A 22942-nucleotide genomic window follows, 5' to 3' on the forward strand; every position below is an offset into this window, starting at 1 on the left:
ATAATACAAAGTCTTGAAGTTTGTTGATTAAATAAGCATGTTCCAAGTATTTATTTCCAACAGTCAATGAATCAACTTCGACGTGCAAGAATCAAAACCAAAATTCAAATTCATTCATAATGAACCACTCTTATCTAATGTTATGTGCGTGTATATGTATGTGCTCACAAACACTGGACGTGCCTTCACGGGCACACACATCTGTGTGTATATAGAACATACACACCGTGTTTCGTTGCTTCAGGGAAGGAGAAAATTATAAACAACCAGCAGGCATTTTGAGACAGCAGAATCGACACAATGGAAATATATACAATAATAAAATTAAAATGGTGCAGCATTCCCGGGTAGAATAATACAGATCTCAATAAATACAGCAGGTATATGTTTAAAAACAAAACAAAAACAAACATCATCTCTCCACCCGAGATGAAAAGTCATTTCAACTTAAAAAAATTGAAATAAGCCTCTCCAAATGTATCATAATTGTTAGTGCCTATATCGAATATAATACACAAAATCATTTAGCAGGTGCATGCAAGAGGCGAAAGGCCAAGGAATGTAGAGGCTTCTGGTCTTCCCGAAAGTGAGGGGCTCAAGGTGCCTCGATTTTTGCACGAGAGCCTAGACCAAGCGGTCCATTCTAGTCTGCCGACCTCCGCAGTGGGGGCCTTCCCGCTGGGGTTGTGAAGGATCTTTGGCCTCCATCACTGGTGGCCTTGGTGAAGCCCGGGTTGCAGAGACCCGGGAGGAGGCAACGTCGGCTGCAGTGGAGGCAGAGGTGCAGGCGGAGGCTGTTGCAGCTGGGACGGCGGATCGTTGCCTGGCTCCCCAGTAGGAGTACGGGTCAGCCCCAGGCTGCTGTCATGCAGCTTGCGAACGTGCTTCTTGAGGTCAAAGTTCCTGCAGAAGCCCTTGCCGCACGTGGGGCAGGTGAAAGGCTTCTTGTCGTTGTGAGTGTGCATATGGAAGGTGAGGTTATACACCTGGTGGAAAGCCTTGTTGCAGATATTGCACTTGAACTGCTTCTCCCCGCTGTGGGTCAACTTGTGGTTTTTGTAGTTCCCTGAAAGAGAAAAATAGCCGGGATAAGGTTCAGGATAGAGCTTGACAAGAAGATAGGAGATGGATACAAGGTAAAGAGACAGGCTGAAGAGCTAACACAGCTCTGACCCAGGGTACAGGGCGCTGGTTCTCCTGCATTTATTTTTGAGCACACTGAGCTTTTTTCTTCTACATTTCACATTTATCCAATTATACTAAACGCAAACTGGAGGTCACAAAGAAGTACCCTTCGATGTGTCAAATATGGATTTTCTAACTCTGGTCAGACCCGAGGGTAGGGAGTCAGAATGCAGCCTTCCTCAGGTAAGCACTTAACAGGTCATTTTTAAGATTGAATCGAGAAGATTCAATCCCGCTTTCCAAAGACCCAATATGAGAAGTCATCTCCTGGGTCCAATACCTTTTTGATGAAATCCTTTGCCACAGAATTCACACACGAATGGTTTGTAGCCCGCGTGGATCCGGGTATGTGTGTTTAACGTGGAACTTCTATTAAATGCTTTACCGCACTGGTTGCATTTGTGAGGTTTTTCCTAAGCAGCAGAAAGAAAGGAAATAATAGAGCCTTTAATTTGAGGTACTTTGTTATTTTGATGCGGAGTCCTACCAGCACAATACACTAACACCCCGAAGCTTTTAAACAGAACAAAGGCAACAATACAAAACATCTCCCCAGTCCAGCCAGCACAGTTCAACAGATCTTCTGCTTAAGAGAGAGGCTCTGCCGATCGCTTTTTTTGGGGGTTGGGGGGTGGGGAGCAAACAGTTCTGAACTCTACCGGGTAAAATTATACAGAGGAACATACTTGCGTGTGAATGATCTTATGCCTGCAAAGGGTGCTGGCTTGCCGGAAACCTTTGCCGCACACTTTGCAAACGAAGGGTCTGGCTCCTGTGTGCACCGGCATGTGACGGGTTAAATTATAGTGCGCATTAAAGACCTTAAAAACAAACACATAGAAACAGGTTAGATGACCAAGAGATTTGAATTCGAAGTGGACAGAGGAAGAAAGAGGAGAAAAAGACGTTTTACCCCCTCTCTCAAAATACTAAAATGGGATTGAGGGAGGAAGAAAGGAACGGGAAGGGAAGGGAAGGGAAAGGAAGGGAAAGAAAAGTAAGGAAAGGAAAGGAAGGAAGGAAGAAAGGAAGAAAGTCGTTTTTGCTTAATACCTTTCCACAGACTTCACAAGTGAAAACTTTGGGTTTGGCGTTAGGAGAGCCGCGACTGAAATCCGAGGTTTTGAATGCGATTTTTTCAGACAAAAGTTGGGCGCTTTCTTTCATATAATGCTGCAGCTGAGCCTGGGACAGGTCTTTGAAAGCTACACCCGAAGGGAGCTTCTCCACCGCCGGGACAACCAGTTTATTCCTTTCGGCTAAGTATGTTTTTGGCTGTGGGTGCAAAGGGGAACTGAGAAAGTAGGAGGCCACAGGGTGGATGTTCACGCCCGCAGCCGGGTGGCACGGGCCATCACCTCGGTTCAGATAGCACAAGGCGCCCATGGCGTGGAAGGACGAGTGGTTGACCACACGCGGCCTTACCAGCTTGTACTGCTGTAGTGGCAGCGCGTCGCGGGCCAGGTCGCCCTTGAGACTTAGCGCGCAGTTGAGCAGGTCGCTGCAGCTGAACGCCGGCGCGGAGGGCACCGCGGGCGGCGCCGGAGCCTCCAGACTCGGCTTGCGGGACTCGGAGCCAGTCACTCCGGCTTTGGAGCTCGTGTCGTACGCCACGGGGACGAAAGGGATCATGCAGGGGATCGACGAGCTGAGATGCAGTGAGTGCTTGGGGTCTCCTTTGGGCAGGGCTCCGTGCAGGAAGTGGGGGACCGGCAGGGCCTTAGGCTCTGGGGTGCGCGCCATGATTCGTTCGATGGAGAAAGCCAAGGGTTTGGATGTGTTCATCACGTTGCCCCGAGCTGGAGCAGTCGTTAGCATTTTGGTGGTCGCGTTGAGGCAGCTACTGTCCATGACTGAGTCGCCAGCTTCCGTCCTCCGGGGTTGGGTTGCACGGTCGTTGCCTGGTCCCCTGCTTGTCACAGACCTGCGGAGAGGACAGGCACCGTCACAACCAGCAGCCTCCTCCTCCTCCTCCCCAGCATCACCAGTCCAACCTGCCTGCCCAGCCCAATGGACTCCTGCCAGCCCATCGCAGAGTTCTTGGCGCACCAATGACTCGGGGACAATCACTACTTATTTCTATCAATAGAAAGTGTTGTGTCAATAACGCAGCCAAGATCTCGCCAATCGTTAACTTCCAAGAGGAGAAGGTAAACTAGATAATTGCTCAATTCGCTTCCAACAGTCAACAGGAAAACTTTTTTTTCTCTGCAGTCGGTGACTACTTTTCATTGGTGAGAGAGGTTCCCCCGCCCAGAAGAGGCGGGGGCGCTCTCCGCAATGCGCACTGCCCTCCCCTACACGCAAGCACTAGCCCGCACACACTTCTCTACTCTTCAGCCACCCCTCCCCCTTGCTTCCTCTGTCTTTTTTAATTCTCAATCTGCTTAACCAGGCTTTAGAGGCCAAGCAAATCTGAGATCAATTTTCTCGTTTAGCTCTAAGTGACATCATCTAAAATCATTGTGCTAGGGCTAAATAAGGAAACAGAGTCTAATTCAGGGGCAAAAGCCAGGCTATATTTATCAAACGCCAGGCTCTAGAAAGCCATGACCAGGAAGCCTCTGACGGCAAAAGCCGAGTTTTCTTTGCTTGGTTCGGCTGAGCCCAGATCTGCCACGCTGCCTCCCATGCAACCCACTTTCGCCCTCCAGGACCCGGGGGTGGGGGCTGCTCGTTCCCTGAATCCAGGAGTCTCTACGGCTCGAACAGCGTTTGGACCCTTTGGAAGACACCAGCAGGTAACTGGCCTCCCAAAATGCTCCTGAGATTTAAAGGCCTTGGGAGGCTTGTTATGTGTTTGTGGTTTTGTAAAAGCGACGCCCATGGCAATAGTCCTGGGAAAGACGCACTAGCACCACAAAGTTGAGGAGTTACAAGGAATGAGCGGGTGCCACACCACAAGAAACCAAGACACGGATCGGACTCACACACAAACACACGCGAGAGCGCGCTCCCTTGAGTTTCCAGAGAGAGTCCCGAAAAAGCATTTCTTCAAAGAACTTGCGCCCACGGCTCTTCCCGACAGAGCTTTCTAAATGTTGAGCCAAGAGGGAAAATAGAATCTAACGATCCCCACCATGGCTACCGGTGTCTGCATGCCTCAATAGCAGTCAGTGTCCACCACACCTAGTGTGTCTGGGCGTAAAGACGAACTAAGAGAACCGTCCGCCCCAAGTGGTGATCACTGCCACATTTGTGGCCCCCAAAGAGCGCTCGGCGACCCTGAGCGCACCCCCCCCCACTCTCCCCCGGGCGTCTGGCGCCCTTCTGTTTGTGACGCCTGGGCCCAAATTCCTGGGCTTGAGCTGCGGGAGCTGTGCGAGGCTTCCGTGAAGATGCCAGAGGCTGACGCTCCCAGCGAGCCAGTTCCTGGGGGCTACAGCCCGAGCCAGAGCAGAGCAGCGCGCCCGCCTTCCCCCCGCGCAGTCGGAGCAGAGCCTGCTGTCGCGAGGAGCAGAGTCCGGGGGCTAGGCGTGCTCCAGAGGCTGTAGGTAGCAAGAAAAGCCCGCGCTTCTCAAGCTTGCGCCCCCAGGAGCGCTGAGCTGTGAGCCCCGAGCCTCACCACCTGGAGGCAAACTCCAAGCACCACCCGCCTGGTGAGTTACTCTAATGTGTGTGGGTTGGGTGCCCAGGTATCTGACCAAGAGTGTGATGTGCTGTCCTCCCGGTAGGAACCCTGGAAAGGACCAGCAACTGGAGGTGGGAGCCTTGGACGGTTGAGCCCCAGGCCAATTTACTTAAAGGTGCCAAGATGGGGTTCAAGTAGAGGCAACTGGCTTTCAAGTATTTCTCCCGCCATACCACCTTTTCTAATCCAATCCAGGGACCTAGGCTCCTCTGCCCCACCTGACCTGGCATAAGCCAGTTTAGCCACTGCCAGGAAAAACCAATGGGCTGGAAACCAAAAGAGCGAGTCGTTGAGACCTGACAGTGAGACAGAACCACAGAATGGAAGCCGGAAAAATAATCGCTGAAAAAAATAAGGGCCGGCAGAAGTCTTTTTGAAAGTTGTGGCGGCCAAGAAGCCAGATGGTGGGAAAATCTGGCTGTTGGAGGCCCGCCTTAGTGGCTAGGCCAGGGAGTGTCTCATTTCAGGTATCCAGGCTGCTTCTGGAAGACCGGTGAAGCAGAGAGGAGCAGGAGTCCCGAACGAGACACCCGGTACAGAGAGGAAGAGGCTACCCCAAACCCACACAAACCCGGGAGACGTTGTGGAGGCCTTTTTGGCCTCAGTTTCCCTCAACCGGAAATGTTCGTTCGATATGTTTTTAGGGCCTCTGAACCTCGGTCCTTCACCCTGATCAGACAAAGGGTGCGAAACCCGAATTGCTTAAGGAAAGGCCGCAGGGCGGGGGTGTCCCTGTCCCACGACAGATGGGTAGAGGTTAAGACTTTAATTGTTGCCTTTGGGGGCGGATCAGATTCCCTTTCCTACCTGCCATTCTCGACCGCGAAAACTCTCTCTCCTGCCGCACTCCTCGCTCGCTGGTACAAGTTTAAGGAAGAAAACCAAGAGGCGAGAAACCGCTCCCACGCGGAAAGCTTTGGAGCGCCCAGCTGACTCGAGCAACTCGCTGGCCTCTGCAGCGTTACCTGCCTTCTGGACTGAAAGCCACCAGTTTCTTTTACGTATGTCCCTCCCTCTCCTCTTCTTCCCCTCCCCCTCCCTTCTCCTCAACGGGGGGAAAAAACCTTTATTTGCCTTCGATAAATTTCCTCTTTGATGGACATTAGCTTTTAAAAGAGGAAAATATTAGCTAAGGGTTCTATATAGTTAACATTTCAGTAGTTCGCTTCTCGTTGGCCTTTCGGGATTTGCCTTTTATGCCAAGCGTTTGAAAATGTCATTTGAGTAAATATAGCCAGGCACCAGTTATTTCCTTTCTCTTGAGATAGCCCTGATATTACTAACCCCAAAGACCGAAGGTGTGTTATACAAATCCAAGTCTCAATATGTCGATATTTGTTAATATTTTCCACTCAGTAAATAACCAAAACATGCATTAACGTTAAATATGCGTTCCATAAGGTACAAGATTATCTTAAAATACAAAATGTACTTAGGGACAGTGTTTTTAAATGTCAGAAATGATACTTTGTTTTATTTAGAAACACTTGAAGTTACAGAAACAGTAACAGGTGCAGAGCATAAATTTGGAAGATTTAGAAGCTTCTCTGAGATTCCACCAGTTTAAATTGTTTGATTTACTTAAAGGGACATAAAGGAGCTTTGTTCATTCAGTTAATAGCAAAATAGAAACTTAGGATCTTTAGAATTTCTTGGAGAATCCTATAACCACCCTGTTTGTTTGTTTAGAACTGATTTTATGTGCCCTACCCATAAACTTTAAACCCAAATGCAAATTGGGTTTAAATATTTAGGTTGGCAAGCATGAGACCAAGAAACCAGACTAGCCCTTGATGTAAGGAGGCCTAATAACAAAGTGGAATCGATACCTGAACAATAAGAAAAATCTTCCTACTACATAACAATTGAAAGTTACATTTTCTGTGGAAATCTAACCTTCTATTTCAGTGTTGTCTTAACTGTATCCTTTATAATTCTTAAAAACTTGTATAATATCCATCAAACTTTTTACTTGCCCCCTGTAATAAGCTGGTAGTTTTAGGGTAAAGATTATTGCCATCTAAAATTTAAAGAAAAAATAGAAGATAGTCACTAATTGTTCTGTAATTTTTTACTATTTCCTTAATAACTCACAAAATACTGGTGAGTTTTTCTTTAATTAAAAAATGAATTGGGAAACGTGATAACATAGCAGATCTTCAGCCAAGGACATTGATTTGCCACTACCTATATTTTTAAGGCTCTCAGACCCAACAAGCACCCCTGACTTGCAACCCTCTGCTGCTAACAGTCAGTGTTCCTTACTATTGCTATAATCATTGTGGCATCCTGGATGTTTGGGTGCATCCACACTGTTTCCTGTCTAATAAAATAACACCACCAGCGACACAGGTCGCTCCTACAAGAAAAAAGGCATCCCTACATTCCTCTGCAGTCTTTGTCAGGAATGGGTGTTTTGCTGTTTCTTCTGCTGTGCGATAGAGAGAGGTGGTGTTGGGGTTGGACACAAACAAGTTCTGCTTGGTTCAAAGAAAACCTTTTTGAATACTTCCGACTAAGGACGGGATACACAGTGGGACTCACTTTGCAGCACATTAGCAAGCATGAGGAGATTTAAGGTTTCTAGATTGCTTTTAGTTGATTTGGTGAATGATGCCGAACTCTTGAAGTGGGTACCGGCGGAGAGGACTGGGAAGTGAATATCAAATTACATTGCAATAAATTCTCATACAATGAATACAAATATTGTGTTAAAAAAAAGAATCCTTGACAATTTTGTGGAACCTGTCACCAGTTAGGACTCTGAAGAGGCGCCCCCTCCCTCACCCCCGCCCCCGCGTTGGGAGAGTTTGAGAACAGTCTGTTTTTGTCTTTAGACCTCAATTGCTACTATTTCTTTTATATTAGGATTTTCCTTAAATTCAATGATATCGTTCCTCTCAAAGCAGCATTTGCATATTAACTCAGTTTGTAAAGGGAAGTGGAACGGTCTAACTTAGGGGTGTTCAAAAAGGCGGCAGGTAGCCCCGTCAGCCGCCTCTAGGGCTGGTCGGTGTCTCTACCCCTACCCTAATACTGAGATTTCTCTCACCCGTTCCTACAGGCCTGTGAGGCGTGTTCCTCTCGGCTGCAAGGCTACGTGCATGCCGTCTCAGGCCTGGACTCGGTGGAAAAAGAAGTTCACAAACAAGGAGTTCAACTTTTCCGCGGAGCAGCTTAAAAGTCAAGCAATCAAAACCAGCCGTTTTGCTTGTAATTTGCAACGGTGCCAGTGAAAGTTGAGAGGCAAACACGTACAGAAGGACGTGCGTAAAGTAATTGTTCCTTCCATACGGACAGCATGTCTACAATGATAGAAAAGCTGGTTCATGCAATTGACTGATTAGCATTGCGCAGAAGTTACCAGATAATTCCTAAAAAGTCCTTTAGTGACTAATAAAAATCATATCCCACATAAAGCGCGACTCTTCCTTGATTTTGGCCAGGGTTTTAAAGCAGTTTCGGTGTTAAGTTCAACTTTTTTTTTTCCCAGAAGTGATTCCGTGAAATGAAAGGCGATAACAGAAATTGAAATAACACAGAGTGAAGGATGAGATTATAGCAATAGAGAAGCAATATAGGCAAATCAACATTCATGAGCCAGAAATCTCTAGAGCCTTTTACGAATTCAGTTACCTCCTGGATTCCCGTCCACAGCCGCTTGGGCCCAGGAACGCCCTGCGCTGAATCGCAGCCCCTGGCTGTTTCAGCCTCCATCCGCCTGCTTTCGGCCTGGAAGCCCCGGGCCCCAGTTGCCCAGGGAACCTCTGTTCCCAGTCGCTTGAGGTGGAGGATAGAGGCGATCTGCCTCAGTTACGCTTCAGTTGCCAGAGCCCAGCCCGAAGTAAAATTCGAAAGCTGAAATTTCGTCCCTGTCCGTATTCTCTGCTCTGCTTAGTTCTCGCTTACAAAATCAGCTAAAAAGACGTCTCCAGGGCTGAGAGAGGTGGAGCTGCTGCAGCTGCTTAGAAGCTGGGACTTTGGTGGGGGCTGGAGAGCTGGGGCGAGTCTCCAGCGGCGGCTGCTAGACCTTCCCGCTCACCCGCAGCACCTTGGGTGTCCCGCCCAGCTCGGAACAGCCGCGGTGCCTCCCCAGGGCTCGGCCCCCACCTTCGGTCAGGCCAGCGTGACTGCGGCCGAGCCGGTCCCGAACTCTGGCCTCAGGACAGTCTCTGGCCCTACAGCCCCTCCCCGGCTCAATCGTGCTCCTCCCTCCCCGCTCCACTACCAAAAGACGAAGAAGGAGGGGGAGGCTTGTAAGTTTCGGGAGAGGGCGCGGGTTTGTTTTTACGAGACCAAGAAACAGTTGACGGAGAAGTCGTCTGAAAAGTTTTTGAACAGGACGCTCATTAATGGCCAGGCTTTGACGACTCCTGGGTGTAAGTGAAGGGTCAGTCAATCTACAGGTCAGGTGAACGGAAACAGACCTGGCTGTAGGGCAGGCCTCAGGAGGAACGGAAAGATTTGCTGTTGTTTTTGTTATTATTGTTAGTTTTGTAGGTTACTTTCTTAAACTATTTCAAAGTACCTGTAGCACTTCTTAGTATATCCTGGAAACGTCCTACATCAGCGTGTGTGTGTGTGTGTGTGTGTGTGTGTGTGTGTGCGTGTGTGTTCTCTCCACTCTTGTCTGAGTTCCTGGAGATTCCTTACTTTGAAACCGGTGGGTTGGTGGTTAGAAGTAATTGGCCTGACTTTGGTCCTTAACCGTCCCAGGGACAAGGAGAAATTTTCCTAACAAGAGATCTCTTTTACATCTTACTTTTTAAGCTACAAGCTTCTGTTTGTCTTTCTGAGTCCCGATTTCCCTTGGCCAAATCCCAGACTTCCACTAACACTGAAGTGAGGTGGCAGTGGTACTAGGCATCCTTCCTCCTGTGGCCACCTCCAGCTGTCTTCCACAGCCTTCAGGGGCAGAAGGAGCTGGGTTCTAGCTCCTTTCACTGCAAAGCGGTAGATGCTCTTTGATAAGCCCTTTAGCTCGCCCCACCCTCCTAAGAAGTGGGTTTGTTACCTAAGTTTAACATAACCCTTAACATAACCCACTCTAGGGAAATCCCTAGAAGAAAGAAGCTTGACTGTTTATCAAGGTCTCTTATTACATTTTCGAATATCAATTTGGGTTGTCCATCCATCATGCTGGATGGACATGTTTGTTGCCTGTAACCCCGAGTTGAGAGAGCCCGAGGCAGGAGGATCGCTGTAAGCTCGAGGTCAGCCTGGCCTACAGAGATCCAGTTTGAAAAACCTCAAAACAAACAAGCAAACAATTTTACACTCTTAGTCTGAATTGATTTAGAAGTTTTTCCGTTGTTTTTCTAGAAATCTTTCTTAACTCCTTCTGGTTAATTCTGGCCACTAGTCTCACAGAGGACCAGAGTCCTGGAAACATCTAGAACCTCCAGCAACTTGTTTTGGGCACTCGGTGACATGGGGGATGGGGGCTAGCAGCTTGACTTCACGAAAGCCTGTGCTGGCCTCTAGGCCAGCCCCCATGAAGCTACAGGGCAGCAGCTTCAGAAGGCTGTCTGGGTCAAGAGTGGAAGGGAAGTGCCTGTAGAGAAAAAAGCTGGAAGAACCGGGCAAGGCTGTGTGAATCATTCAAAGACTGAATGAGGTCGGTTCCTGTATAGCTTGTGAAGGAGGAGAGTGTGTATGTGCGCGCGCGTGGGGGGGGGGGGCTCTCCCTAACCCTGTGATTCACAGCTTCTCAGAAATTTACATAATACAAGGGCGTAGATGTAAACCTAAAGGACAAAAATAATAATTCAATGGCACATATTTTATTTTCGCACCGCGGACCTGGATGTGTTCCCGGTGTTGGCACGTTATTCCATTTTAGAGCTCTTTACTCAGACGCAGAGTAGCTGAACTTTCACACCACTGCCGAAGGAGAGGAAATAAGAGAGAGACAAGGAAGAGAAATTGCCTTTCATAGCGCTGGTCCACATTTCTCAACTGCAAAAGACTTTTTTTTCTTCTTCCTTCAATTAAGAGCATTTACTTCGTACAAAAGGCAGCGAGAGCGGTAATAATTGGAGTCTTTTCATTCCTAGGGACCCAGTGTCATTTTATTTGGCTGATGTTTTATTTTAAGCACCGTAGTTAGCCTTTAATATGAATAGAAAGTTCTAATTCATCGTTACCTGAAGTAAATGAATATCTCAACTCCTGCCAAGAGAACCGACTCTCAAAAGGGCTGAGACTTAAGTTGAATACAGGATAGAGAACCAGTGAGGAGCAGGGCAGCTACAAAACACACCGGCTTCATAATTTCCCCATTCTCTCTCTCTCTCTCTCTCTCTCTCTCTCTCTCTCTCTCTCTCTCTCTCTCAGAGTGTGTGTGTGTGCGCGCGCGCGCGCGCGTGTGTTTGACTTAGATGCCTTTGGGAAGTTAAGATTCAGCACCCTATTGTGGCACCTTCTTAATGGCTCCCCATAGAATATCTGAAAGAAAAGCTGGACCAGAGTTGGTGGGATTCCAGTATTCCTGTATTTCAGAGAGGAAGGCACTGCCCTATGCCTTCCAACTGTGTCTGGGATCCATACACAAGACCACACAGCCTTGGCTGAAATATTGAGTTTCCCTCTCTGTGTGTTTAGATGTGGGAGATGTGATCCTAGGGGCCTGAAAGTTGGTTTCCTTCTCTCTTCCCTGTCTCCTGTATTTTACTGCTTTGCTTTTCTCTGAAAAAAAAAATCCATCTACAGAATTGGCAGCTTTCTTTAGCATCCAATCCAAGAAGAGTTGTCAGTGATTTTAATTTCCAAAATTTTGGTTAAAATTGTAGGACTGGGAATTTTGTCTGGAAAAACCACCAATTTTTTTTTTTCCTTCCTGGGCTTCTACTTACCAGAATAGACTCTTTCTCCTCTTAGAAGCTTAGACTCTTCCATTATCCATGACAGATAAAAGTAACATTTCCTTTTAAGAACGTTCTTCATAAATATCCATAACACCAATTTGTCTTGAACCCTTGGGACACACACACATACACACATGTGTGTGCAAACATATACACATCCCTCTTTGGAGTCCTTACCCTAAGTGCTCCTGCTTGGATCAGGCCACACAGAACACAGTGAACTCCTGGTTCTGAATGGAGATTAGTGGTTTCCTTTACCTTGAACGTTGCCCCTGTAAAATGGGACTACATTGGAAAGTCTTTTGTAATCCCTGAATGACAGGAAGATTGAGAAAAGAACTTAAACTGAGATGACCCTATGTATGAAAAGACAGCACACTGCTTTAAAAGTTAGAAACTTTTCTAAATTGTTCAGAAAATGGACTTTAAAATAACCCTGCCTCTCGATGGCAGATTTTAGGCCAAATAAACGGAAATGTTAAAAACAAATGCAAGGTTTGCATTTATGAATTCGATTTGACCATCCCAAGGACTTTTCTTGTCCTTGGGGGCCTCCTCTCCTGCATCCAGCTCTGTAGTCCCCAGGGTACACTATTCTGCAGACTCAGGAATTAACTGTTCACAAAAGCCTTTTTTTTTTTTTAAAAAAAGATGCAATTTGGTCAAAGCAGATTTCACTTCTTATGAAGCAGTTGCACATCTCTGAAGTCAATCAACTTTCCACGGACTATTCTCGTTTATGAAAGAACACACCCTGTAATCCCACAGGGTAACAGCAACAAACCTATAGTGATTGGATGAATGACAATGAATGAACTTCTTCCATACGTTAACTTGGAAGTAGCTCAAAAAAATTACTAGCAGTCCCAGCTAGGAGAACATAACTAAATCCCTGTTCTCATAGGATTCACCTGGATACTCCCTGTTTCACTTTCTACTTTTTGAGATATATGCAAACTGGGTTTTTTTTTTTAAAAAAAAAGTTTTATATGATACACTTTAATACAACTTTTCCTTCTTTCTCTACCACACTCTCCTGAAAGGACACAGCATTGTCTAATGCCTTTCAAAAGACATGCACAGAAAAATAAACTTTGGGATTACAACAATTTTTCTTTCTTTTAGTTGTACCCAAGAGAGAGTGGGACAAGGGGTGGAGAGGCTACGTGCTAAAAGCCACACCAGATTCCATGTGAATGGATGCTAACTAAAATAGCTTGATGCATCACTTTTAATTTTTACACAGGAGTGTATTGGTGGCATCTATGTTTATGGTCTCTGTAAACAAACAGGGCAGACCGCACTTTGGGAAAGGTGTTTGAGATCAACTAATCAGTTGGAATAACTCTGCATTTCCTCTTGGTAGTGAGAATCCCTGATCTGGGGGCTTAGGATGTAGATTGAAATTGGAGACAAGTCTAAAAGACTTTTGTTGTTGTTGTTGATATTACCCTTCTGTTACTCACAAACAAATACACAAATACAAGACCTTTCATTGTAAAGTTGCAAAGTACAGGGAGACTGAAGGCATCTAGGTGTTCAGTCCCCAGTTCTGGGATTCAGAAAGTTATAGGTTGGCTTCTTAAAAAGTCATGGCTGGGTTGGGGAAGAGACCACAGGTTAAACAGCCCCAGCCCCAAACTCGCTTTTCTCTTTGGTGAGTATGTGGCCTCAGGACCACTCACTGTCTGTGTCCCAGCCTCACCGGGGCAAAGAGATTCTCAGAGGGTATATATACTCTCTGCTCTGTGCTGGGCCTCAATGGTGTTTGAGTTTTCCTCAGTCCGGGAATGTTTTGTTTAGCAACCCATTGGGGCTAGATGCTGTCTCGTCCTGCCACTACCTGTTGTTCTTCCAATGTTTCTGTGTTTGTTCTGTGCCTTGGTCCACAGGGTGTGTGTTGGTGGTGAATACTGCAGAGGATTTCTGTATCTTTCCCTCTACCTCCCTTTCCTTCCTTCCTTCCTTCCTTCCTTCCTTCCCTCCCTCCCTCCCTCCCTCCCTCCCTCCCTCCCTCCCTCCCTTCCTCGCTGTCCTGTTGTTTCTCAGTTTGCAAATGGTTGCTTCTGTTGCAACCTTATTCTAGGACTCAGAATACCTCCTTCCACTTAAAAAAATATTAACGTACCTTCCCTGGCCCTATTTGCCTTCTGAATTTAACTGCATTTTCCACAAGCTGGGGTTTCCCGTTTATTGTCTGGCAGGAAACTGATTGGATCAACCTTCTCCCCACTTACCACCATTCCCACAAAGATCCAGAGTGTCTCCAGTTGTCTCCCTCAGCAGCCTCAGCTTCAGGGGCTGCTGTGGCAGTGCCTGACCTTTCCCCCTCCCGTCCCCCTTAACAAAGCTGCAACAGGACAATCCTAGCCGGTTCACAAACATCACAAGTGTGGGGCTGGAGAATCAGAGCTGAATGTGAGCCAAAAGGAACCTATGCCAGCCTCAGGGAGGATGACTTGTGAAACTGGAGGTGCCTGCTGGGCCATGATGGATTCCCACCATTTTTTTTTAATCCATCACTCCACCAAGAACTAGTTAATAACAACCAGAACTGTATAACATAAACATGATTCTAATCCTTAGAATAATCTTCCTTATTAAGTGCCCAAAACAGGACTCAGATATGAGGAAAAGGTGTTGTCCACTGTATTCAGTTCAGACTGATTTTTCTGACTGTAAGGCTGGGCTTTTTGCAGGGGGACATGTTACTGCCAGGTCAACTTTTCCATAGCCCTTTAAATTAGTAGATCCTTAATCCCAGCTCTTGGGTGGCAGAGGCAGGCTGATTTCTGTGAGCTCAAGGTCAGTCTGGCTTACAGAGTGAGTTCCAGGGTAGTCAAAGCTACAGTAGTGAGACCCTGTGTGGGGGCGGGAAAGGGGACACAACACAAGGGGAGGTGAGGATGAGCGGGAGGACACTGACAGGCAGACGGAACCTTTCTCTACCTTATAAAGGATCGAACCCAGGGCTTCAAACACGCAAAGATAATGCCCGGACACTGAGATATACGTTTATACCTCAGCACTCTTCCCTTTTCTATTCAGAGACAGGGTTTTGCTAAGTAGTTAGGGCTGAGCCTCAACTTCTGCTTCTTCAGAGTCTGCCGGGACCACAGGCATACAACCGTGCAGTACTTCAAGGACTCTAGGTGTAACCGCACATTCTCCCCGAAAGTCACCGAGTATTGTAAAGCCCATGCTTGACAGACTTTTGTGACTTGTGAACCCCACTCTCAAAGTCTGCAGCGGCCCTGTCTGAATGGCCTCTGCTCCCTTCAATATTCGGAGGATTAGTTTGAGCAAATCCACAGCCATCTTCAGCTAAGAGTGGGATAGCCCAGGGATAGCCTAACCCTGAGGTGGGGCAGGGAACCCGCCTTCGTCCAAAAGTTTTGGAGTAGGGGGAGAGGTGTCTGCTTGGAGTCGCTGCGAGGCTCAGGAGCGCAAGACCTGCTGAGCGCCTCCCAGGATCACACATCTGTGACTTCCCTTCAAGAACCCTGATTTGCAAATTTCCATTTTCTGTGTTAAGACTAAGAAACAAAGGGGACTAAGGTCCTCCTCTCATCTTCTCCTCAATAAGGCACTTTCCCCAGATTCTGGGCCGTGGGGTAAGGAAAGCTGGGGCGGTGACTTCCAAGTGCACTCTGCCAGTTACTGTGGTAGCCTGAAGTCCCCGCAAGCGTTCGCTCGCCCCAGCGCCGCTTTTGGAAAGTAAAGCACGTGAAGGAAACGACTTTGTGGGCTTTTTGCTGTCTCAGGAACCTGGAAGGAGCCGTAAACCCTGTTACTGGGGGTGGGGGTGGGGGTCATCGAGTGCGAAGGAGGACCGCTCCAGGTCACGTGACCCGGGAGGAAAGTAATGGGGGGGGGGGAGAGCAAAACCCCTTTGCACGGGGGCCTTAGAAAACTAGCAGGAACTCTCTTCTCCTGAGCCAGGGACAATGAGAACTGGCTAAAGGGAATTCAAGCGGAAAAATACGTGAATGCACCAACTACCCAACAGCTGGTGACGCACAGAGTTTACTCAGGGCTGTGTGGCACTGTTTCCTGTCGGAGGATGACGTCGTTATGAGTCGTTATGATCTTTCTTCAATAAACGTTTGAACACTTTTTTTTTTTTTTGCGGATGGGTTCATAACTTCTCTCTGATTGCGCTCACTTACACACCCAAACGCCCTGAGCAGCGTTCTACTCTTCCCTAAATACATTCACGAGGAGCGATCCCACTTCAAAAGATCTACATGACTTGTTAGGTTTTTAAACTCTTCGTTTTTCCTCCTAAAAGTACTTTCCAAAGAATAATACCATCTAAAACGGATTTTGCTTTAATAGCTGCTTGGGTGTCCAACACAAGGATCCCCCTACATCAATGAACAATTAAGGCATTTCAAGAAAATTTTCATTGGGTTAAAGAGACTTGTTGGGCAAAAGTCACTGAAGCGTTTTTCTCTTCTTTTCCATTACTTCTTTTATTTATTTATTATTTGTTTATTTATTTTTTTCTGTCTCTTCCCTGCCACCGCCTCCCATTCCCCCCCCCCAATAAGTTCCCCTCCCTTGTCAGCCCAAAGAGCAATCAGGGTTCCCCTGCCCTGTGGGAAGTCCAAGGACCACCCACCTCCACCCAGATCTAGTAAGGTGAGCATCCAAACTGCCTAGGCTCCCACAAAGCCAGTACGTGCAGTAGGATCAAAACCCAGTGCCATTGTTCTTGAGTTCTCAGTAGTTCTCATTGTCCGCTATGTTCAGCGAGTCCAGCTGTTGGCTTTGCTGTTTTTTCATCCATTACTTCTTTAAAATATGGTTTCCACACCGTTTTGTGACTCAAAGGTCAGCGTGACTGGAGCTGGCGAAAACATGAGCAGGTCCATAGCTTGGTTTGCTGTTGTCCTAGGTGTGAGCAAAATGGGTAGGAAGGAGGGAATGAAGCATTTAAAAAGGAGCAAAAAGTGTCTCCCTCTGTAGAAAACCCAAGGCTGAGGTACCATGGGCAAGGCTGCAACAGCTCATGTCTGCCCTAATACTGTCCCTACTTCACTTGTTTCTCCCCTTGCTTGGGAGTTCTGCCAACTAGACCTTTTCTTTGCACACAAAGTAACTGTTTTAAAGAGTTCTGGTAGAATTAAGGGGACGGGGTCATCAGGGCATTTTAGAACAACTTGCGTCAATTACAGTGATACCAACACTACCAAGAAAATGGAGAGTTCACTGCATATGGGGGTTCTGGAGTAGGTCAGCAGTAGAAGTATGCCATGAGGATGCCTATGGCCAAGGGTGCAACCCCCTGTGTACAAGCACACACATGTGCATGCGGACACTGGTTTCCAGGTTGAGAGCAATTTTGTGCCTTGAAGGTGCCACTGGGGAGTCATGGGTCACATGACAGGGTACTTAGGACTTAAGGCAAAGGGCACTGATGGTGGAGAAAAGGAGGGAATGTTAGTGTGGACAAATTCCTTTCAAAACAGTGAGTCCTTGCTTATTCTTTCATCAAGGAAAAGAGAGGAAACTGTCTTCTTTCACCTGTATCATGTCATCTTACTGTTAGGACCTAAACATCAGGACCAAGGGTTGCTATGTGATAGTTGTGGATAAAGCAGATGTTTGTGGACCATTCTGATCACCCTCGCCACCATTTATGAGACACAACAGGAGAAACAAGCTTGGAAGTTCAAGGCATTTCTGGTATGTTACCACATAACTGTTGATAAACTCAGTAGCATTTTCATTTCGATACTGAACAAGTTATTTGCCAGTCTAGTTAGGTATGGTTGGTATATGCCTACGGCTACTTAGGAGGCCGAGGGAGGAGGGTGATGGGAACCTTAGACTTCCAGGCCAGCTTGGAATCAAAATCCCACATCAAACAACACATTAGTTGTGAGTGTGCGCAGTAGCATAGTATGCCAGTGTGTATGTATTAGGAAAAGCCCCAAAATAAAGATGGAGGGAAATTACAAATTATAACACTATATCCTTTAAAGTAATATCAAGAAAACACTGAGAGAATTATTACCAGTAATGCCAATTGTTAATTAAAATTAGTGTCGTTACTAATACTACTAGCTATCGATTGTTATTATTATTATTAATATACAGTAGTTGACTAGGTACTTAACATTTTCTTTGCTGTGAATGTGTGCGCTTGAAACAATTCTTCTATCAGATTGTAGGCCTACCAGGTACAGAGTATGATGTCTGTAACTTTTGCTTATTTGACTGAAAACGAAACATCACAGAATAAAACAAAAACACAGAGCCAGAGAAGAGGATGTTTGAGATACTGCAAACATCTTTTACTGCATTTAATCTATTTAAGTTTAATGAAACCTAGAAGTTGCTATGACCGAATGGATCTTTATTGCCTGCAAGCAGTTACAATTAGAAGCAGAGTATGGGATGTTGATGGAGCACACCTAGTAATGGCGTATACATGAAGGAACATTCAGAAAGGAACAGGACGTAAGCCTGGGGACAGTCTATGCTATATTTGGGCATGGCACTCTTTGAAGTCCAGGATTACATCGGCAGACAAATTCAGAGTTATGAAAACCAAGGCTAAAGCTTTGTACCCATCACAACACTGGAAAATTAACTACAGAACAAACATTGTACCTAAATTATAATCAGGAGGCACACTATTTTGACAGAGGTACAATAGAGCTGTTGCTGTGACCAGGGATGGCTTTTCACAATGTCGTTTCGTAGGAGACAGGAATCTCATATGACACACAGGACATTATTTCTTAGGACTGTTAAAAAGGAAAGCCAAATATACTAACAGCAACAAAGAAAGAAAGAAAGCAACATTAAAAGACAGAAGAACTTCAAGTCCCAGTCACGAGCAAAGCCGATTTTAGGTCAAGCTATACATATGAATATGGTTTTCTTTCAAAAAAATACTTGGCATTTCTCTCTTTATCTCCAAGTTCACTTTCTAAAAAAAAGCTGAGCATTTTTATTTGGTCAAGACAGTAAGTACAATTACAAGGACAAGGTGCAAAGAACAATGCTAAGGCCTTCAGTCTATGGAACTGGGCACCCTCAGGCTTCCTCTTCCTCATCACTGTCTTTCATGGTGATGCCCTGAAGTCCTCCTCCTTCAGAAACAGAGGCTGTGGCTTCCTCCACAGTTAAACGTCTGTGCAGAGTGTCGTACGTCTTACTGTTCAGGGTCCCCTCCAACACACCTTGCAATCGGAAATCCCTATAGGTTTTCTGGAAGAAAAACAGAGTATTTGCTTTGATTAGATGTGTGCACATACATACATGCCTAGACGTGCAGACATATGTTTGTGTACTCGAACAGCCTTTCAGAATGATGGGAGAAATCCACTAATGGATTCCAACTGTGGGTGCCCACGCCAGCCATCTCGCTAGTATATTTCTGGGGAGGAGACAGGATGAGTGACTTTGGATAGTGCTCCTCAAGCTACAGTCCTTATGGACAGATCAAAATGTTGTGACTACCAGGTGACAAATTAATCCCCCTTCTCCAAACATTACTAATTGCACAGGGTTTAGTACGGAATAGTCTGTAACAAAGATAACATGATATGTTGTGTGCGTTTTTAATAGGAAGGACTTCATAGGTTTTCAATTTTCCTTTTATGCTGAAAAATATACTTAATTTTATCAAACATATTAGTTTCAGGTGGCAGGTGTTGGAAGATAAAATTATCATAACATGAGTAAAAGAAGTTCACATTTTATGCACTTATGAATTACAAACACATTTATTTGTGTTATACTACTGGAAATTTTTATTATAAATGCATTATATTATATATAAATAATATATTACATGTATATATAAAATGCCTATAAGGTTTTTTTTACCTTTTTTCTTTGAAATGCTCATAGAACAGTGAGCTCCATGATTCTGAGAAAAAGCTTCAATAATTAGGAGATAAAATGAGCATTGATACATTTTTGGAAAAGGAATAAGTCGCTATATTACACGTTAGAACAGTGATCTACAGACTGCATACAACATAGAATTTAATGTTATCATTTCTTTCTATGGTGATTCTTTTTTTAAAAAAATTAAAATTACATGCATTTGTTTCTTGTGTGTGCATATCTGTGTGCATGTGTGCATATATCAGAGGAAAACTATTTGGAGTTAGTTTTCCTACTATATGGATCTTGGGAAAAATCAATGCAGGTTGTCAGGCTGGAGAGAAAGAACCTTTTTTTTAAACCATCTCATTGGCCAATCTATAGTGATTCTTCAAATTTTCTTCCTGTAGGAAAGATGTGCAACCTATAGCACTTCCCTTATGTTTAAAGTCTGATTATTTTCACACATTTTTATGACTCAACAAGATTGTTATATTAATAATAGTAATAGTAGTATTGATTTTGAAAGTGAGAGAAAGGAGTCTAGATATTTAAACAGAGAAACCAAGAACTCATAAAGATTACCCATGCTAAGGAATTTTGAAATGCATTTTTAATGATAAGCATCTTTTACAATTCTGCTGCTTGTTAGATTTGGACCGGGAACAGACTTCAATGTTTCAGTTGATGTCATTGTTCTAAGTGATTACTAGCAGCCAGTTGTTTTTTTTTTTAATATATATACTTAACAGATGAAAGAAAGCCAAATCAGAAGGGATATCGAATCTCATTGTCCAATATCATATGATTGTAAATACAAAAGAGAAGGATGCTCTTGATGAATTACAGCCTAACAGCATACAGGGTCCAAACACTTCCATCGGAACACTCAGAAAATCCCAGAGGACTCAAGCATTTGCACTACGCGCACGTAGTGCAAATTCACCTGGGTCAGGAAGTGCATATTCATCCCCTCATTCAGGACACTTGGCCACTTCCCACAGTTTTCCAGGAAAAGCAGTAGTACCACAAGGTAGTGGAAGCTCTGGAGTGGTGTCAGTTTACCCTCCTGCCCACTTTCCCTGACTTGTGCCTGGGATGTCATCTCGTTTCAGAAGTGATATGTAAATGGTAACTGTGAAGGGCAATGTATTCTTACTGATCTGATCGCCGGATAGAAATAAATCCATGTTTAAAGACAAACCCACACCAATGTATAAAATTAAGTTAAAGCCGGAGAACCGCTGCACAACATCAGGGGTCAGCGTCTCCACCACAGCAAGTAATGATGCAGATCCAGAGAGTGTGTTTTCTTAGATGATTAAATCTATTTCCACTTTTAAGTTGGAATTATTGAAATTTATCTCAGGTTCTTTTAAGGCACACACAGTCTTCCACCCTCATATTCTCTAAGTGGGATAAACTTACTGCGATGCGGTCATAAACCGACCTCTGATTCATAAGTACTACTAAGAGAGTATATTTAAAACCAGAGAAGTATCTCTGAAATATGAATGTTGCCTAGAAACTGTGGTAACTAATACATATGGCATTATTAACAAAAACATTAATGTTAGAGCCGACTTTTGTCTTTTTAATTAGACCAAAATTGCATTAAGCACACAACGAACTACTCACTTACAGATGCCCGCCATACTGCATTGGGCCACAGACAATTGCTTACTAAGCTTCTAAGTTTGTCTTTCTGGTTTTATTGGAATAGTTTCCTTTGGACTTAGTTTTAAGTATTAGCCCTGGGAGACTTAAACTGAGGATGTGAAGAGCCAAAGGTTTTCTAATTTCAATGTGGTGAAGACCGTTTTATTATTCTGTTAAAAAGGTAACAACCAGGAGACCAGGTGCAGTGCAGGACCTTGAAAGCTCTAACTCATAACATGTTGCCAACACTGGACTTTCTCAGGCTTCCACACTGGCACGGTTGGCTCTTCCTTAAGACAAGGGCTGGCCACAGGGGGCTACTTGTTTCCTTTCTCCTGGCAAAACAAGCCACCGATTAATATTAATTGCTTTAAAATGTTTTATGGCCAGGAGGGAGAACATAAATCAACAGCCATTTCGATCATTTGGAGATTTTAGTTTTCCCCATCTCAGAGAAATCATTCTGATGTTAAATCTTCACACGTAATTTAAGACCTTAGTGTTTTTATGCCAGTCTTACAGGGAATTTTATTTTTATTTATTTATTTATTTATTTATTTTTAACAAATGAACCAATTGTGAAAGAGGACACAGTTGACTCTTGTATACATCACTCTCAGATCTTCCTGGGCCTAGAGACTGGCATTGCTTGTGAAGAACAAGGAGAGGAAGGACAGCTGAGTCTAGGCAAGTTGACTGCATCCTGCTTAGGACACGGGGATGTGCTGTCACCCGCAGGCCAAAAAATCTAAATGATCTGGAGAGAAGGGCCACTTAGCAGCCTTCACAATTCTACATGCATGTTGCTTAGTCCTTCTTTAGAAATGAGTTGAACAATGATTATTCTAAGCAAAACCCACTATTATGAACAAAACCAACATCACTTCCAAGGAACTGATGAATCCATGTATGAAATTGGTTTAAATGCATTTTTATTCAAAGTAGGGAACTGGTTAGAATGCTAATTTATTAATTTGCCTTGCTCTTCATCATGAAAATAATAATTTTAATTATTAAATAAAATCATGTGGCCTGGTTCAATGTATAAGCCAGGAAAGCTTTGCTTGAGCTTGTGGAGAGCTAAATATGAGCTGGGGCTTGTGGCATAGATCTGTCATCCCTGGTATTTGTGAAGCTGAGATATGATGATCCCTAGGTGTTCGAGATCTGCCTGGGTGACAGAGAGAGTCTGAAGTCATCCTAGGCAATTTAGTGAGACAGTGTCTCAAAATAAACAATGCATGAAAAGAATTTGGAATACAGCTCAGTTACAGAGTGCTTGCCTAGCATGAATGAGGTCCTAGATTCGATCTCAAGCACAGAAAAAAGTAAAACTAAAATAAAATCAAACATTTATGAAACTTAACTACACATATTAGTTTTCATTATTTATAGCCACAAATGGCTATCATCCTGACATAACATTGGTTTAGAGCACAATGAAAATGCTTCTGTAATACTTACAAAGTTATTAACTGTTCTTTCATATTAAAGTAGTCACTGATAAGATGTATTCTCTTGGCAATTTTCATGTATATGTTATTAACTATCCTTATGTTGTACACTCTGATTAGAGACATTTTTGTCAACTACATCTCAATAAGCTGAAAATGGTACATTTTCTTTACCTATTAAGATGTACTAACATAAGAAAAGAAATAACTTTGAAAAGACAAATGATGGGCAAGTAAAAAAAAATGAACATTTAAATTCCCCAAACAAAGAGATTAGCTATCCTGATATCAATTGATGT

General features: G+C 44.6%; 2 protein-coding genes across 15 annotated transcripts in view; both read right to left on the minus strand.

Moving 5' to 3' along the window:
* Positions 1-707: 707 nt before the first annotated feature.
* Positions 708-3036, minus strand: Fezf1 (FEZ family zinc finger 1). Of its 2 annotated transcripts, XM_041675793.1 has the most exons (5): positions 2611-3036; positions 2239-2460; positions 1872-2006; positions 1466-1598; positions 708-1066 (listed from the first exon to the last, which is right to left on the minus strand). In XM_041675793.1, exons 1-5 carry the CDS (start codon positions 3034-3036, stop codon positions 708-710), a joined length of 1275 nt encoding a protein of 424 aa, XP_041531727.1. The 2 variants fall into 2 exon arrangements, with proteins under 2 accessions (XP_041531727.1, XP_041531726.1); XM_041675792.1 differs by having other exon boundaries at positions 2239-3036.
* Positions 3037-17960: 14924 nt separating this feature from the next.
* Cadps2 (calcium dependent secretion activator 2) overlaps positions 17961-22942 on the minus strand; it is a 521450-nt gene continuing 516468 nt past the window's right edge. For all 13 annotated transcript variants that reach the window (XM_041675424.1, XM_041675418.1, XM_041675426.1 and 10 more), the window contains one exon: positions 17961-18906. In XM_041675424.1, coding sequence (XP_041531358.1) covers positions 18733-18906 — 174 coding nt within the window. In that variant the 3' untranslated portion in view covers positions 17961-18732. The remainder of the gene's footprint in view (positions 18907-22942) is intronic.

The sequence above is a fragment of the Microtus oregoni genome, unplaced genomic scaffold (genome assembly GCF_018167655.1).
Source record: "Microtus oregoni isolate MIOR12 unplaced genomic scaffold, Mior012 000026F_ref0000081, whole genome shotgun sequence".
In the NCBI taxonomy this organism is placed as follows: domain Eukaryota; kingdom Metazoa; phylum Chordata; class Mammalia; order Rodentia; family Cricetidae; genus Microtus; species Microtus oregoni.